At 47.1% G+C, this 18,947-nt stretch overlaps 1 protein-coding gene across 6 annotated transcripts in view; it reads right to left on the reverse strand.

Annotated features, from left to right (window-relative positions):
* ABCC1 (ATP binding cassette subfamily C member 1 (ABCC1 blood group)) overlaps positions 1–18,947 on the reverse strand; it is a 113,529-nt gene that overhangs the window by 50,854 nt on the left and 43,728 nt on the right. For all 6 annotated transcript variants that reach the window (XM_073215530.1, XM_036991951.2, XM_073215529.1 and 3 more), the window contains 6 exons: positions 13,751–13,812; positions 12,347–12,478; positions 7,140–7,370; positions 6,319–6,496; positions 4,893–5,054; positions 1,496–1,588 (listed from right to left, as the gene is read on the reverse strand). In XM_073215530.1, coding sequence (XP_073071631.1) covers positions 1,496–1,588; positions 4,893–5,054; positions 6,319–6,496; positions 7,140–7,370; positions 12,347–12,478; positions 13,751–13,812 — 858 coding nt within the window. The remainder of the gene's footprint in view (positions 1–1,495; positions 1,589–4,892; positions 5,055–6,318; positions 6,497–7,139; positions 7,371–12,346; positions 12,479–13,750; positions 13,813–18,947) is intronic.

Here is an 18,947-nt window from a genome sequence, read left to right on the forward strand (position 1 = left end):
AGTGCTCCAAAGGACTCTTTTATCAAAGAGAAAAACCTGCTCTGAATCACGTTAAACTAGACATAGGGAAATCTATTAAATTTGGAACTGAGGATAGAGGCAAGAAAAACCCTTCAGGTGTCCAGGGAAGAAGGGGCACAGGCCTACTCTGATGACCTAAACACAAAAGAGATGATGTTGGGATTTTCCCCTTCATTTTCTTATTTTCTTTATTGATTTTCAGCCAGTGCATGGTTATTAAAATACTGAAATGTTTCGACACCAGCGAGCATTGGTTCCAACCACTGGGTGCCCACAATATACAGCTGTTAAATATGAATACTATCCAGAATCTTCCATACATGAGGCACTTTGATAAGCATTTTACGTGTATTGAGTCATTTAATGCTCACAAGAACCCTTTCAGTAAGGGCTAGGGTCACAGATGAGGACACTTTAAGCAGTGTGAGGTCAAAGCCAGCAACTGAAGCTGTTTCAGACGTGGGCTGCTCAGGAAAACTGACACATCGCGAGGATGAAAGGTGATGGGGCTGGAATGAGGCCCCCTTCTTTTGGCCATCCTCCATCCACTCCCCTGCCTATCATGGGCCCTCCCTCATTCCTACAGGTGCCTGTCCTGGAATGCATCTCCCCTATGGCATCATCAGTGCAGCCAAGTGGTTTCATCTGAAATCTCAAATGCATATTAAAAACCACCACCAACAGGAGAGCAGAGAAATAAACCCTGGCCCATCTGTCATGAACCATTAGGCACCAGTTCAAGAGAATGAAGTCAGACTACATGGCATGCCACAGGAAAATGCCAAACGATAAAATCGGTCAACAAAAAGGCCCATTTGTGTAAAAATATATATGGTAATACCACAAAAAAAAACACCTGCACACAAGCCTAATTATATAATCAGATCTCTACATAAACACACAGGAACTTCTAGAAGGATTTGCTTCAGTGTGTTCACAGGGGTTCTATTCTTCCTATTCACCCAAGAATAGGAAGGGCACGTCCCCTTTAATCTATATACTTTGGTATTATTTGAACAGATTTATAATGAGAAGGCATTCATTCACTCTGTTGCTTGGATACTTCAAAACTTAAAAAGTACAAAAACTCCCTGAAAATAAGGAGCTGAACACTGCATCTAACATAAGGTAATAAGAAGAGAATTGCATAATTTCTACTCAACTCTTGAAACCACTCACACAAATGAATACATTCTATGGGAATTTTGGAATCTCTCAGAAGCTCAGAGACTGGATTTCAGTCACTGGCTCAATAGGTCTATTTCAGGAGCTCTCAACCTTGAGGAACCTTCCCCACTGTGATCACCACCTGGGGAAGCTTTAAAATCTTCCGAGGCCCCACCCATCCAAAGAACAGAGCCCAGGCATCCACATGCGTCAGAGCTCCTCAGGACACCGACGGCAGGTGAGGCTGAACCCCCAGGGCCTGTGCTGGAGGCACCCAGCCTGCAGTGCTGTGGACACAAACACCCACCTGGTAGGTCTTGGTCTTCATGGCCATCACAGCATTTACAGGAACCATGAGGACCATGACAGCCACTCCAGCCAGGACTGAGGGGCCCAGGTTCTAAGGAAGGAAAGAGAACAGAGGTCTTAACACAGAGCTTCCCTGGGCTGAGCCACCCCACGCCTCCTCTCTCGGGCCAGCTGCATTACTGTTATCAGCTACTGGCTGTTGAGGATTTTCAGGTTTATTCCTGAGCATCTTCCAAGGTCCCTGGATGAATATGCATGTCCACAATCCCTAATCCAAAACCTTGGAGGCCAGATAAGTTTTGCAAATTAGAACTTGGGAAAAGAAAAAGGAAATAAGGTGTTGAGCAGAAAACAGTTAACAGGCCTAAAAGCTGATCTTGTTTGAAGGCCAGCTTACAAATATGGCCCTTGGCCAGCATCTAGGAGCTTGGATTTGGGGAGGGTCCTCACAACTCTTGTAATTGATGAGTGTCTTGCTGTGCCGAAACTGTGCACAAACAATATAGTTTATGCTGAACACCCCTGTTCCTGCTGGAGTCTGGAAGTTTGGCATCAGGCAGAGGCTACCTATGTGACCAGCAACCACTAAAACCGCTCGGCGTGGGGTCTCAACCATGCTTCCCTGCCTGGCAACATTTCATATATGCTGTCACAACTCATTGTTGGGAAATTAGGGGAATAGTGCTGGGAGAGGACCTGGTTTTCCATAAAATCTGCTCCCTGAACCCTTTGCTAACCGTGCTATATAATAAGTTGGAGCCGTGAGTCCTCCTAGCGAGCCATGGTGTGGCCTTGGGGACCCTGACACAGGCGTATATGCCCATATATTGCCTTTCCCCTGACTGGGACCTGGCCCAACACCCCATTATCAAAGGCACTGACTGTGCAGCAGTAAAATAGGCATATTCACACCGAGAGGGGTAATCGAGATAATAAATATGTCACAGGTTACGTTCTGCTACCAAATGAGTTAAGAAAGACTTTCATTTTTTCAGAGCTTTTGGATTTGGGGATTCGTAGATAAAAGGCTGTAGACATGTTCTATTATCTCATCTGCAGATAAGGAAACTAGCCTCAGAGAGGTTAGGAGGCCAAGGCAACATACAGATCTACATCTTTTAACTCCTACAAATGACGACAGTTTGGAAGTTGGCCGGGTGTACATTTACTTAGGTCAAACACACACATGGAACTATAGGGTAATATGACTTTTCCCCCCCCCACTAGGCATTCAGAAAAACAGGAGTTAGTTCCTTCCATGGTCACCTGTGAGGGCTCAGTCCCAATTACCAAAACCTGCTATTGCTCCAAATGATTTCTGTGATGCATCTCTGCCCAGTGAAGATTAACCCAACTTTGAGAATGAAGATGATTTCTACAACAATCTAAAGCATTCAGAATCAACTCTGACAGAAAATAGTAGCAACTAAAAGCTGTTGAGCATCTCTATGTACTGTGCACTGTTCTATGAACACTACATGCATTAATTCACTCAGTTGTCCCAACGTCCCTACGACAGCAAATACCATCATCTTCCCCAATTTACAGAGGAGGACTTTGAAGCTTGGGGACATTAAGTAACAAGGTCACAGAATAATGGAAGTGGTGGGATTTGCACTCAGGCCATCTGATTCCAGGGCACACAGTCAGCCACTGTCCTATACCATGTTTTGATGGGCAAATGGAGGGATCCTGTTTTGAGGCCGCACCAGTGGTTCCCAAACAGGGAGGAATTTTCCCTCAGGGACATCTCGGTTGACAAATGGGGAGAAGGGAGCATTGTCATAGGAACCTAGCAAGAAGAAGCCAAGTATGCTGCTATACATCTTAAAAAGCACAGGACAGCCCCCAACAACAAAGAAATATCCAGCCCCAAGCGTCAGCAATGTGTTCAGCAACCCTCGTCTAAAACAAAGCGGTTTTCTTAATGGTTCATAAGCCAGCCCTGAAGGTAATTCTATAAGGAGTGTTCCAAAGATTTTTTACCCATGGCAGTGTTTTCTGGGGAAGGAGATACCCCAAGAATGTCTGCCTGACAAGACTTTAAAAAAATTTTTTAATATTTAAATTCTGGCATTTATTTTCTAACTGTCCTTATTAAAAATGACTTACAATCACTCATCTTCTGCTCTGTAAATACACACAAAAAAGGCAAACCACCTTCCATCAAAGGATAATTTGCTGTGTACCTCTCATGCTCCAGGTCCTGGTGGGACCGCACTCACAGGACACAACAGTAAGATGCTGTGTCCATAACTAACATGTTACCAGGGAAGGACGGGGTGGTATGCCGAGCATACAAAAACCTACTCTGGAAGGTAAAAATCAGATAAGTTCCTATGCTAGAGTTACTGGTATTCACAAAAGAAGTCCATCTAACTGAGGGGGAAAAAATGAACAGAAGTGGTATTTGTCAAAGACTTCAAGATAGGTGGGCTTTCATCTGTAGAGAGGTAAGAGGGACAGGAATTCCTGGTGGAAGGAGAGGCACATGCAAAGGCTCAAGGTGGGAAAGATTAAAGCATGTCAGGCTGTGAGCACTGTTGCTCATCACCTTGTTATTTTGCAAACTGCGCCTCCCCTGTGGGGGTGCTGTCAATCACACCTCCACCCTTCTCCAGTGGGAGAGGGTACAGTGACCAAGGCTGACCAATCAGAGAACTATGCCTCTTGCTTGACAGTGATTGGTTCGGGGATATGAACAGGACTGTGCCAGGTCAATCATAGTGCTCCCTGGGGCTCTGGCTGAAGCAAAAAGGAATGCAGTACTCTTTTTTTCTCTGGCACCAATATCTGTAAAGATGAAATAAGCCCAAAGCTATGGAAACCATGGGGAAATCCTATTGAGAATGAAGTCAAAACACAGGAAATAATGCCAACAAAAGATGAAAGAGTAAGACTGAAACCATACAGCACTGCTTGAACTCCTAGATCCACCCCTGCCTGAAGCAAGAATGGACTTTTCAGTTCCATGCACCCATAAAATTACTTTTATTTGTTTAGACTAAGGTAACATGGACCTCTACCCCTTGCAACTGAGAGAGATTTGACCAACATAACTCAAAACTAGTGAATAAATGAGTTTGGTTAGCATTTGGGAGGATACAGTGGGAGAAATGTGGTGTATATGTTAAAGGCTCGTTAGTTAAATTGCATACATTGTCAAGAAGACAAAGGCAAATAGATACCATGTAACCAAATTATAAACCCAACAAGTGAGGAAAGGGATAAAATATCCAGGAACTGGTTATCAGGCCACAAAATGAAATGTGAATGACAGCAAGAAATTACTAGTGAGCAAGAGAGATTCTTATCATCAACACCCACCCCCACATCCCACAGCCCACAGTGGACATCCCTCCTTATGTGCAAAAGGAACAAAGTCAAACACACACCAGCCACAGGAGGTAGAGAGCAAGGATGACTTGCAGAGGGGCTGACCAGATCATGTTAATGTACGTGGCCAGATCCATGAACCGCTGGGCGTCCACAGACATGAGGTTGACGATCTCCCCAACAGTGGAGGATTTTCGGGCTGAATTGGTGATCACCAGGGCCTGTGGGGCAGAAGGAAAGAAGGTGAGTGTGGCAGGCAAGAGCCCTGAGCCCTCCCCTCCAGACCCGTGTGGAGGAAGGAGACAACTCAAGAATGGACAGGCCACTGCTCTTTTCTCCTCCCCTAACTGCTTATCTGCCTTCCCAGCTCATGTGTCTCAACACAAAGTCTTGGCTTTGATCAAGGGCCCTGTTTGCCTCTCCATCTTGAGCTCTTCAGTATGGAAGGGGCCTCAGGGGTTGCCTAACCCGGGGCTTTACATACTTTAGCATGCACACACATCACTTGGGGAATTCGTTACATGATGCAGTTATGAAGACTGGAGTGGAGCCTGAAATTCTGCATTTCTAATAAGCTCCTAAGTGTTGCTAATGGTCTCCAGATCACACTAAAAGACCAAGGTCTGGCCAGGGCTTCCCCATCTTGGCATCACTGACATTTGAAGCTGGATAATTCTTTGTGGGGCCATCCTGCACACTTTAGGGTGATCAGCAACACCCCTGGCCTCTCCCCCCTAGATGTCCCCGTTATGACAACCAAAAATGCTTCCAGACACTGCCAAGCAGCCCCTGGAGGGAGGGACAAAATCACCCTGATTCTCAAACATGGTTTTACCTGGGGAGTTAAAAAACATACTGGCACCCAGGTTGCCACCCTCAGACACCCTGATTTAGTTGGTCAGGGTTACAGTCTGGGCATCAGAAGGTTCTGGAGCTCTACAGATGAGTCTCACTTGCAGAAAGGGCTGGGAAGCAATGAACTAGTCCATCTTTCTTGACTATCTGCTATTATCATCTCTTCCCAACCCATGAGCCAAAGTAACATCGTTGCCCCAGAGGCTAATAGATGAAGGGCCAGAGAAGGTAATCCACATCCTCTAAAGCTGGATGTGCGTAAATGCCTGGTGAGTACTCTATCACCGCGGAAAGTACAGCCTGCTCAATTCAGAGGGTTAGTGCATGCTCAGAGTAGTACTAGCAGACTGGGGATTTCCCCAAATCAAGTGCTACCTAAGAAATTCAATTACCCACAGTGACACGGGCACTCATGGACAGCTTACACTCCCACCCTTGAAATCAGCTCTGCTGAGTCTAACGCCTGATGGTCAAACCTTGCCATCTGCAGTCGCTGAGGCCACCCTCATGCTACTGCTTCAGAAGCTGGGCTTGAACCCCCCACGGTGGACCGTGGGTGACACAGCCAAGAACCTGCAGATTCTGAGGCTGCAGCAGGTGTCAGCGTCAGCCCACGGGCCTACGACCCACCTTCCGATACACGGCCCCGATGATGGCGGTCTTGATTCTCATGCCGCTGACGAAGCAGATGTGGAAATACTGGTGCAACACGAGGGTCTGGAGGCAGGCACTGATGAACAGTAGCGCCGTGTAGAAGTAACCCTGCCAGGCTGGGGCCTTCTTATCACTCACGAAGTTGATGAGCAATCTGCGAGGGATTAAGGACAGAATGACGCAACCGTGACGCACGCACAGGGAAAACTCCTGTGGCTGCGGCATTCCGACCGTCTCCGAGCCGGACGAGGCGGCCATTACTCCTTCAGCCCTCCCGCGGGACCCGACTGGGTGGATGGCGCACGTCACTCACCACAGGGTGGCTCTGCCTTAGGATCCTCACCCTGACTGCTCTGTCCCTTCACCAGGGGGTCACCCACAGGTGACCAAATATGGATCATAAGAGACAGAAGTAGGGAGGGAATGAGAAGGAACACGGTGCCCCAGAGACACAGAGGAGGTGACGGGGCCTCCTTTCAGACTTTCTGTTTTCAAGTTCCAGTCTGCATGCGATCTGGTGCATTTCCTGACTCTTAGTTTCTCAAAACAATCTCTATCTTCCTCATTTGCCTTCAGGGGAGCCGCCTGGTAGGTTTCTAGCACCCGAAGTGGCCTCAATGCCTTAATAAAGGTGGTATTAAAGCAAAGCACTGGGTAAAGCACGTAAAGATGGCAAGACTTGGCTGTAAGCCCACTGGGACATGCCACAAGGGAGGTGTGACCCAGGGAGTGGTCACAAGTGAAAGGTCAAGGCCACAAAGAGTTACCAGCTGACAGGGAGGAAGTGGGAGTCTTACTTTAAGATCTCTGGGCCAGCAAACATCATCAGGTCGTGGAGGGCCTTGAACAAGAAGCTCATGAGGAAGTAGGGCCCGAAGGTCTTGTATAGCACCCTAAACAAGGACGGCTTCTGCTGCTTCTGTGGGGACTTGACAATCAAAGCCTCAGCCTCCTCATTCACGTCCATCTTGGAGCTCCCTTTCAGCTTGGCAGAATCCGTGGGGGAGTACACGACCTTGACCAGCTGCCTGGAACACAAGGCATGTGGAGTAGCTGCGGCACCTGCCAAGGACTCAGCCCACCAGCCGGGGGAGAGGGTCAGAGCACCCCGCCCCTCCAGGGAGGCCCGGCCACAGAAAACCAGCAGCAGCAGACAGGTGGCTTAGCACTTAGTGATGAATGTGGTCAGTTGTGTGACTTTTGGCACTCTGCTCAACCTCTGCAGGCCTTAGTTTCCTCGTCTGTAAAATGGGAACAAAAGTAGGGCCTACCTCATAGGGCTGTTGTGAGAATTTAATCAGTTAATATACGCAAAGAGGACTGAAAAGTGCCAGCCCCAGTCTGACTACAGATTCAATGTACTCTCTCTATCAGAATCCTCGCTGGTTGTTGTGCAGAAATTGAGGAGCTAATTCCAAAATTCATTTGGAAACTCAAGGGATCCAGTAGAGCCAAAACAGTCTTGAAAAAGAAAACCAAATTTGGAGCATGCGCACTTCCTAATTTCAAAACTTACTATAAAACTATAATCAAGACAGGCCTAACAACAGGCATCTACTGATCAGTGGAAGCTGATAGAAACCTGATTGATTCCTTAAAGGGTTCTCAAGACTGTTCAGTGGGAAAAAAATAACCTTTTTAACAAATGGGGCTGGGAAACAAGATAGCTACATGCAAAAAAATGAAACTGGACCCTACTTCATGCCATATACAAAAATTAATTCAAAAGGACCAAAGATCTAAACACAGAACTAAAACTATAAATGTTCTTAGAAGGAAACATAGGGGTTAACACTTTATGACCCTATATTTGGCAATGGATTCTTAACTGTGATGAGCAGCAAAAGAAAAAAGAGGAACCAGACGTCATTAAAATAAACTTTTGTGCTCCAAAAGATACTACCAAGAAAGTGAAGGGACACCCCACAGAATGGGATAAAATATCTGCAAATAAAAAATCCGACAAGGGCTTTGTAACCAGAGCATATAAAGAGCTCTTAGAACTCAATAAAAAAAAAAAAAACCAATTTAAAAAGGGGCAAGAAGATAGGCAAACAGCCATACAATGTTGATTAACATCCTTAGTCATCAGGGAACTGCAAACCAAAACCACAGTGAGATATTACTTCACACCCAGTGGGATGGCTATAATCACAAAGTCAGGTGATAACAGGTGTTGGCAAGAATGTGGAGAAAGCAGAACCCTCATGCATGCCCTGTGGAGTCCCCTCCCTTACGGAACAGGGTATTGCAGAAATGACAGAGTAAATACCATTTCTGAGTAAATATGGTGGCTTGTCTTGCCCTTTCTTGGATCATCCATTGTGGGCAAACATGACAGCCACGTCATGAGGACACTCAGTGAGCCCTCTAGGGAAGCCCTCATGGGGAGACATCACCAATCACCAGCACCAACTGCCAACCATGTGCTGCTGGAAGCAGATCCTCCAGCCTCAGTCAAGCCTTAAAAGATGACTGTACCCCCATGAGACCCTGAGCCAGAACCACCCAGTGAGGCTACCCCTGGACCCCTGACCCAGAGAACCTGTGGAGACAGCAAATGTCCACTGTTATCTTAAGCTGCTAGGTCTGGGGAAATCTGTTATTCAGCAACAGATACATCCCCCAGCTCCCAGCTCCCAAACTGCAGTTCAAGCAGGACCCTCAAATGGCCAAGTGTGGGCTCTGCCACTACAACATACACCAAGCTTCACCCCTACCCAATCCTAAAATGCACAATTTACAGAATTCTCCCATGGCCCAAGTACACTGAACGGCATTCAATTTCAGGGGACTCTCACTCGTCACATCTATGCCACGTATGACCTTCTGGACCACCAGAACTCCTCCTGGAGACCACAACCTTCCAACCCACCTTGGCTAGCTCCTCTGTCCCCATCCCTGACTGCACACACTGCTCTGTGCTCTGCCAAATCCTTCCCCCTCGGCACTCCCCACCCCCAGGAACATGGGGATCTCCTAGACGCTCTCGTTCCTGCCCCCCAGGTCAGATCAGGTGTGTGTCCATTCCACCCTGGGACATGCACAGTCATCTGTACATCCTTAGTATCAGTGTGGCCTCCGACCTATGCAAGCAATCATAACCAGGGCCCCCATTTCCTCCCACTCTTGTCCCCCAACAACCAATTCCCCGTACAGCAGCCAGTGGGATCCTCTAAACTGCATCATTCTCCTCCATCAGCTCCACAGATGGCTTCCCCTTGCATCCAGATTAAACCTGAACTCCGCATGAAGCTGCCTAACTACCTAGGGCTGCTGTAACAGGTGACCACTGACTCGGTGGCTTATAATGACACAGATTTATTACCTGTAGTTCTCAAGTTCAGAAGTCTAAAGTCGGCCCACAGGGCTGCATGCCTTCTGGAGCTCTAGGGGAAAATCGGTTCCCCTACCCTTTCCAGCTTCCAGAAGCTGCCTACATTCCCAGGCGTGTGGTCCCTTCCTCCATCTTCAATGGCATAGCATCTCTCACTCTCTCTCTGACCACCTGTTTCCTTCTTATGAAGACTCCGGCGGTCACACCAGCCCACCCAAACAATCCAGAAGAGTCTCCCCATCTCAAAATCCTTCACTTAATCACACCTGCCAAGTCCCTTTGCCAGGTAAGGTGACCCATTCGTGGGTTCTGGGGATCATGACATGGCTATCTTTGTGGCAGGTGGGGTGGAGTACATTATTTCACCAACCACAAAGGATTATTTCTATTTCTCATGTTGCCAGTTTCACTTGCCTGACTTCCCCAGAAGCTGGGTTTCTGGCTGGGATTGTTAGTATGGTTTATCTTGGCACACAGATGCCTTCTGGGCAAGGAGGGAAAGGAGGCCAGGCAGAGAGTGAGTGGCTTACCCTCCCCAACCGCACTCACATACCCCTTCCTGAGCTGGACCCCAGGTTCTGGGCCTGTGTGGGCTGCCGCTGACCCAGGGCTATTTCTGGTGGCCAGGAGACGGGCTGCCACAGAGCCAGGAAGACAGTCTTGGGCAAGCAGAGAGGAGGCTGGCTCCGGCCAGGGTGGAAGTCAACAACCGTGGAAGGGACGAGCTAAGGCTGAGTCAGGAAAGAAAACTACCCAGTGAACAGGAGGCCTACAAGAGAGAGGCACTCCCGGAGGGGAGAGGAATAAAGCAGAGCATCCGAATGGTTTGTCTGGGAGGGGAAGGAGAGCTGGAAGAGGAAAGTCTGAGTCAGAAGGAAACTGCCCAGAGCAGGGGAACAGAGAGGGGTGTGGAAGCTGGAGGCTGGGAAGGAAAAGGGACTCGCTGATGGGACCAGATGTCAATATGGGCAGAGGTGCCCACAGATCACTCACCCACTAATGAACAGGATGTGTGCTCTGGGCCAGGCACTGGGGACACCCCTGCTATTAAGGAGCCTTGTGAGAGAAAATACCAGCAAACACAACTTCACAAAGCTGTGTGAGGCACTATCGTGAGGGCTTCCTGGAGGAGATGACATTGAAGCTGAGACAGAGACCTGCAGGATGAGGAAACAGGTCCAGTGGGAACAGACAGGTAGAGGAAATTAGATGAACAAGGCCTGGAGCCAAGGATTTTGAAAAGAGGTGAGGCCGCCCTTCCAAGAAGAGCAAGAATCTCATGGTAACCAGCACAGGGCTGAGAGAGCAGACGGGCAGGGGCCTGAACCACCCACACAGCAATGAGAAGCTACTGCTGGCTTTGCGCGTCATTTGCTAAATAAGATTTTTGATATTTTGGCGAAGGCAAAAATCTCAAACTTTAAAAAAGTCTTGGCTTGATTAAATTTCTGCATTTTCTGGATGTACTCTGAGCATGGTCTTTGACCCACAATACCTAATATAACATCAGAAGGGCAGATCTGATCTACAAGCAGAAAATGGCATTTACAAACTTAATGCACAGTCTCTCTCTCCTTATAAAGAACAGTTTTGGAAACCACAATGGGAGTGGCAGCATCTTCCAACCCCAAGTCCCTCCTGTGAAACTACAGCCCAGACAGGGTCTGAAACGTGTTGCTTACAAATGCAAATGATTCAAGATCATCCTCTACTCTTTCCTCCAGTTTTTGGTTGTTTTTCAAGTGCTTTCTCTTCCTCAAAAACAGAGGTCTCCCAAGGCCGGGGGTTGTTTTGCAAAATTGCGTTCTTGGTTGACTGAGCCAGACCTTTCCTGCTGACAACTTTAGTCCCCAAGAAAGATCCCATCAGGCACCCACGTAGGTGAAAAGCCTGCTGAAAATTACCTCAGCCTAGAAGCTAACTCCACTTTCTACATACAGTGTTGTGAAATAAAGAAAAGCTGACTTGTTATTATAGGGACCACCAGAGATTGGTAAGCCTAAGTACTGAAGGTTTTGGGGACTCTGGGAGTCTCATATAGCCACTCAGGGTGATGATAATGTAGGTTCACCGACTCTAACAAATGTCACTCTGGAGGGGCACCCTGGTCACAGGGGAGGCTGTGTATGTGTGGAGAAAGGGGATACATGGGAAATCTCAGTACCTTCTGCTCAAGTTTGCTGTGAACCTAAAACTGCTCTAAAAAATAAAGTCTATTTAAAATAAAAATTGGGGGCTTCTTTGGCTAAACATCTCATGAAGTTATTAGCTTGGTGCATTGAACCAAAATACTTTGAACAGCAAGAACACTCTGGAGGCCAGGGGCTCAGAGAGGGGCAGGGAAATGAGCCCCAGTGGGGGAGGCAGGGTCGCCCACCCCAGGCACATGCTCACCAAGGGTCATGGCAAATACAATCAACTGCTCACTTGACAGACACGTGTCACGGTGCTTTTTTCCTATGCAAATTGGCTTAGCTACAAGTCAGACTCTGCCCGTTTTGTAGATAAGCAAACTGTGGTTCAGAGGAGTGAGGCAGCTCATCCAGGACCATGAAGCCTGTATGAAGTGATGTGACCACCATTCGGGGACCCGGTGGCAGGAAAGAGGTGACTGGCTCATCCTAGAGAGTTTGTGGCTGCCCCTGCGACCAGAGGGCTTGCACTTACTTTCTGGACTTGGCATATTCCTTCTTCCAGTTCTTTACCAAAATGGGCACAATTTGTTCTGACGTGTCCTCCTTATTCAAGGACCAGAGATCAGTGACCTCCAGGGGCTGGCGGTAGCCCCGGACCATCAACCTGGGGCCAAGACACAAGGGGGCAGGTGATGAGAGCTGAGGAGCGGGGGTGCAGATGAAGACGATGGCCCTCAGCGCACACACCCACCAGGCCGGCCCACCCTCCACCCCGCGGCTGCCCCTACAACCTAAGGCCGCCTTGCCAAGGTGGAAATTTCAGTATGGATGACATCTCGTTATATCATTATTGCTAATTCTGTTACATCACCCAAGAAAAACGGCCTCATTTTTTAGAGATGCATACCGAATAATTAGGATGGTTCTAATTTACTTAGAAAGACTTTTTCTTAAAAGGCGAATGTGGCAAAGCATTTAACAGTGGTTAAGTTTGGGGGATGAGTTTACTGAAGTTTATTAGACTAGTCTTTCTGTGTCTGAGCACTTTCACAATAAAATGGAAGCCTAAGATTTCATCCTGTTATTTTGAAATGTCAAACTTAACAGAGAGATCACATGAATCATACAAAGAATTTCTGCTTATCTTTCACATAGTTCACTATGTTAGCATTTTGCCACATTTGCTGTATCATTATCTATAAACACACATACATGGAACATATTTCTCCTCTGGACCATTTCAGAGTAGGCTGCAGACTCTACATGACTTTGCTTCTAAATATTAGTGTGTATGCAGCTAAAAACAGGACCTGCTCTTTTATAAATCAGAGCACAATTATCAAAATGAGAAATATTAACATGGATATTTAATTTATTGCAGTCCATATTTAAATTACACCAGGTGTCCCAGGGATGCTCTTTAACAGTAATTTGAAAATTAAATATGAAATGTTAAGTTTTCAAAAAGGTGTTTGTAATAAGTGTTTAAGGACAAGGAATGCTGCTTATCAGCAGGGGGAAAGGATTCAAATAATCCCCCATAAGATGCTGACAATGTGCAGGAAAAAAATATGTAAAAGGGGAGGACAAGAAGGGAGCATATCAAATGGTTGACAGCAGTTGCCTGTGGTGTTTTTGGTGGTTGATCCATTACAACAGTAATTATACCTAATAAAAATACCCAAATCAGAAGCAAGCCAAGAGCGTGCAGCTTACAGCTGCCCCAGCCAAAGCTGTCCACAGAGGCTCAAGCCTGTTTACGGCTGATGCAACTCGGGTCCATGACGTGGGGCATGGGGTCTGTGTCTCTGAGACCAGGACAGGCACACTCAGGACACAGCACCGTCTGGAAGCAGGAGGGAGATTGTGGGTGGGGGTCCAAGCCGTGCACTTGTGGTCCACAACCCCACCCGAAATAATGGGGGCCAGGCCTTACCCTGTGATCCACCAGAAAGTGATCCTGGACAGGAAGGAGGCGCTAGATTCCGGGCAAGGATTCTAGTGGAAAGAAAAAGGGAAATGAACGATTGAACCTCTCATCCATGCCAACGCTCAGCAGGGAGCAGTCAGCTGACCTTAGGACCAAGAGCCTCTTTCATACCACTGATTTGCACCCCGAAAGGCTTTCTCTCCTGAGCCCTGGTGGCCTTGAGAGAAACACATGGCAGCTGCCCAGTTCGATCCAGCAAATCATTCCTGAGTGTCTACCATGCACACAGGCCACACACATGCCTTATCTCCCCACAGCAACCCAATGAGTGTACCGCTACTACTGTCCCCATTTACTCCGTTCATTCATTCAACAAGTATCTTCTGAGCACCTACTGGGTTTCAGGCACTCTACAAAGTGTTAGCATTATCTTATATCCTCACAGACCCTTATCAGTGTGGTATTAATAGTATTCTCATTTCCTTCCTCCATTCAGTGAATATTTTCTGAGCACCTACTATGGGCTTAGCACCATTTATACTAGTCTGGACAAATATACACCCTCCCTTTAGGAAGCCTGAGCTATACATACCAAGATAATAAAGATAACCTGCTAACTTTCTTTCCTAACTAGCTCTGTTTTAAGGGCTTTGCAGAAATCATCTTTTATGCAAGTTAATCTTTCTAACTACCCTGCACAGTAGGTAAAATCATCATTTTCATTTTGTAGTTAAAGAAAATGAAGAGCAGAAGAGTAAAGTGAGTTGCCAGGGTCTCACAGACGGAAGTGTTGGAGACAGAACATGAGCATCCAACAGGCTCCAGAGACATTCCTCAAATGATCCCGTGACCAAACACTAGACCATGTCCATGATGAGGATGAGGCCCTGAAGGTGGGTCAACACTACCACTGAGATCACTGATACCTTATGAGGCCCACAGTAAGAGCCGATAAGAGGATGGGGCTGACCTAGCTGACAGGAGTCAGGGAGGGTGTCCCTGAGGAAGAGGTTCAAGCTGGGGTCTGATGGGTGAGTAGAGGATAACTAACTAAAGGGGAGAAGTGTGTGCAAAGGCCCTGTGGTAGACAGGAGCATAGCCTACTCCAGGAACCAACCAGAGGCCTGAGAGGTCTACACTGGAGACCGTGCACAGTCAATGCTGGAGGCTATGTAAGGAATTTTGGTCTTCATCCTCAAGGCAATGGGAAATCATCAACAGATTCTAAGCAAACTTTCGGAGCCCATCTTTCTCATAGGCACAAAGATGAGCTCCAGTTCAGCAACATACAGACGAGGAAAGGGATATCAGCGAAGAGCCTCAAGGATTGCACAGGAGGGCTGTTTTTCAATGCTCACACATTCAGGTTTAAATTCTGAAATATAGGCTTTCCTGAAGGGGGTTCACCAGGCAGTGATGGGATCTTTAGCTGAGGACAGTACTCAATGTTTGTTCCCTCATTTTTCAGAGATAACCCACTGGAAAACCCGAGGTGAACATACATTCTACCTAAATAGTTCTCCATCCAGGCTGGGAATGCTCTAAAAAAAAAAACCTTATCTGGGTTCCAACCCCCAGAGATTCTGATTAAGCTGGCTTAGAGCAGGACCAGGGCACTGAGTTTTTTGTGTTTGTTTTTAACTCCTTGAGTTTCCCTGGTAAAGTGGCTGGACAGGAAATGTACAGGATAAGCTTACAGCATCTTGTCATACCCAACACCAAGGAAACCAAAGACGAGCAGAGTTGTAAAAAGGCCTCAAGCGATCAGAATTGGCTCCACCAGCCCAAAAAGGGACAATTTAAGCTGCAATAAGGATAATAAGTAGAATGGACTGAAATGCATCACGTAGTTTACACTAAGCAAGTTCGCATTGATACTGGAAAAAAAGGAAAACTTCACTGATGAAACGATGCTAGTTAACAAAGGCATTTAGAAAACAGAAAACAAGCATTTTTCCCACTTTTTCTAAATGAACTACACCACACAGTGACCAGAGAGGTAAGGGAAGTGTCTCTCCATAGAAATGATCCAGCGAATAAATGAAGGAAGGGTACAAGAGAATGTAGTGGCAACACCCTGGATTATTGTAATACTTGATATTAAGAATTATTATTGCTTTTATGCCAGATGATGGTATCACAGTTGTATTGTTTAAAATCTTTCTTTCAGATATTACCTATCACTGGAAAGAGCTGGATAAGGGTATATAGGAATTCTATTTTTGTAACTTTTTGTGAGTCAAATCATTTCAAATAAAAAGTCATTAAAAATTTAAAACTCATCTTTCAGAGATACATACTGAAATGCTCAGATGCAATGCAGGGGAGCCCACGGCCATTTATTATACTCTGCTACCTAACGTGTACACGTGTGCAAGTTCTCATCATAAAATGCTGAATGAAGTGATTCACACGCACATCCTGGGCTGAGAACCTCCAGGCTCCACTCTGAGGCCCCCAGGCATGGGAGGAGGGGCGGTCCCAGCACCAGCTGCCCCAAAATCATCCGGGGAGCCTGTTAAACACAGGTGACCAGGGTCCTCCCACCCCAGACCAACTAGGACAGTATCTCTTGGGTGGGGCGCTGGCATCAGTTTATTTTTAATAAGGTAAATCAGATGCAGTGGGCCCACAGACCCACATTCCAGACCAAACCAAAGCACAGTAAATTCAGACTTTGCAGCCAGACTGGGTTCCAACCCCAGCTCTACCATTTCTAGCTGAACGAGCTGGGGCAGTCGCTTCACCTCCAAGTCTCAGTTTTCACAACAGAAAAATGGGAAGTCAGTCCTAATGCTCAGCCTACCTCACAGGACTTCAAGGAGAGACAAGTGAAATTGAGTTCCTGGGGCTGTGTTGTAAGCTGGACCGTCTGCAACCTAACATGGCAACACTATCCGTGGAGGAGGAGGTGCTATTGGCTCTGCAGGCTGTTTTTTTCTTCTGGAAGGGAGTAGGGTGTCAGGGAATCGCAAATGTACTTCAACGGCAGCCCAATTCCTCTGCACTGTGAAAAGCTACAGTACTGGTGGAGAAGGGGGAAGAGGTGAGGCCCAGCTGGCAATGACTCATTTATTTCTTGAGCAAATATTTAGGGAAGACCTGCTTAGACGCCAGGAAGTAGCCAAGGGCTGAGGACAGACCTATGTACCAGACAGTGAGGTCCCCACCCCTTGCAGCTCCCCCGGGAGCGGGAGCGGGGGGAGGAGATGCACAGTAAGCAAATCAAGATGCAAATCAAATGCAAGTGGTGGCAGCTGCACCAAAGGAAGAAACTGGGGGCCACAGACAGAAGGGGGCCCAGGCCTCAGGGGAAGGGACTCCCTACGTGTGAAGCAACATGCAGCAAGGTGGTCAGGAGGAGGACTTGAATCCCAGCTCTGCCCCTTCCCAGCTGCTAGACCTTAGCCAAGTTACTTGGTGGTGATGAGATTAAACAAAATAAAGCATCTGAAGTACTTAGAACAGTACCTGGCACAGAGCATAAAGCTCAAGAAATGGTGGTAGTAGTAGTACTATTAGTATTAATAGTAAAAACAGTAACAAAGTCCCCCATTTCTTACAAAACCGTGACACACCGAGTACTGTACCAGATGCTTTACATCAGGGTTAGCTGCTTGTCAATAAAGTTTTATTGGGACATGATGATGCCCACTCATTTATTTATCAGTTATATCTTCTTTTGAGCTATAATTGCAGAAATGAACAGATATGACAGAGACCACACAGTCTACACAGCCTAAAATAGTTACTACCTGGCCCTGTACAGAAAAAGCTGGCTGACTCCTGCTTACATGAGACCATACAGCAACCTAGGACAATGATTGTCAGGGTGTAAAATTAGAGCTCAAACAAGCCTTTTGCCTCCAAATCCAGCCTTCTTTCAGTCTTTGTATCAACACAGAATAGAAGTGTGCAAGTTATATCTTGTACAAATATGCCAGCAGAGGGGACAAGTGGGAGCTGTAATGCATCTGGTGCCCAGCTCACCAAGACCCCCAAGCCCCATGCCTGCAAGGGGCTGCATCTGTTGAAGGAATCAGGGCCTTTCTTAAGTTCATGCACTCAACACCAAGTTGAGTGGGGCTGTCCCCTTTTCCCAAATGCACAGAGGCATGGTGCAAACAGCAAGGCTGTTAGACACATAGACACAGGGGCCTCAAAAATCCCGACATTCATACACAATCAGGCAAGAGCCTGTCCACTACATCACTGAAGGTGGATTCACTCCCTTTATGGCCAACTGCACACAAATGGAGTCGTACTCCTGAGACCATAAGAAACAAAAGCCAAGAGGGAAAAGATGAATCCTCACCTGGGCTGGTGAACAAACCCCCCCAGCTGCTGTGAGAACTCACCCTGCAGACACAGTAAGGATGGATTACAAATACGGACATTTCATGGTTTTCTAATACGCATGCTCTGAGAGCTCTGTCAAATTCCCAGCCTTCTTCCTCTGGATCTCAACCCAGATTTTTAGACTATGGGAAGTCACTTCAGGCCCCCACAGGGCCCCCACCACCAGCACAGGGGAGGAGATACCAGCACGGCAGGTGGTTTCTGGGAGTCCCTATTAGACATGAAAGCCTTACTTCGTAACAGATACTGGAGTTCTGCAGTCACAAAGAACTGGCAATCTTTAAAAGGAGAGAAAAGTAGGGGTGGGCTCTGGATGAGGATGCAGGCAGAATTTCATTCAAGGGAAACCAGCAGAACATTCTGACGTAATTCATTAAGCAACAAAGTCCCAACTGCCAGCTCGGCGTTTCCTGACCCCTGGGACTTGGAATGAGTAACTCCCGCCTCAGAATGAAGGAAGCTTATTAACTGGTCCCCCATTCATTTAGAAATGAGAAGAACCCAGACAGGCCCTGGCCAACGGTCGGAGAAAGTCTGATTATGCAAATGGAGAGCGGCATTCCTTGGCATCATTATCTGGGACCGGTGAGCTGGTCAGAAACCATGTGGCTTAAACCAAGTTAGCACCACAGCTCCAGGCCCTGGTTCTCTGAGTGGTCATCCATTACCTCCCACAGGGCAGTTTGCAGACCAGTCCTGGGTCTTTCAGCTTTCTGGCCTTTGTCAGACATTCTCTGGGTCCCCACTCAGCTTTCCTGACTTTGATTATCTGTTTGGTGCAATTTTCTGCCACTTACTCCCACTCTGCATTGCCTAAATGCCCAGCTAGTAAGGGATGTGAGAA

Source organism: Manis javanica, chromosome 10 (genome assembly GCF_040802235.1).
Source record: "Manis javanica isolate MJ-LG chromosome 10, MJ_LKY, whole genome shotgun sequence".
Lineage (NCBI taxonomy): Eukaryota > Metazoa > Chordata > Mammalia > Pholidota > Manidae > Manis > Manis javanica.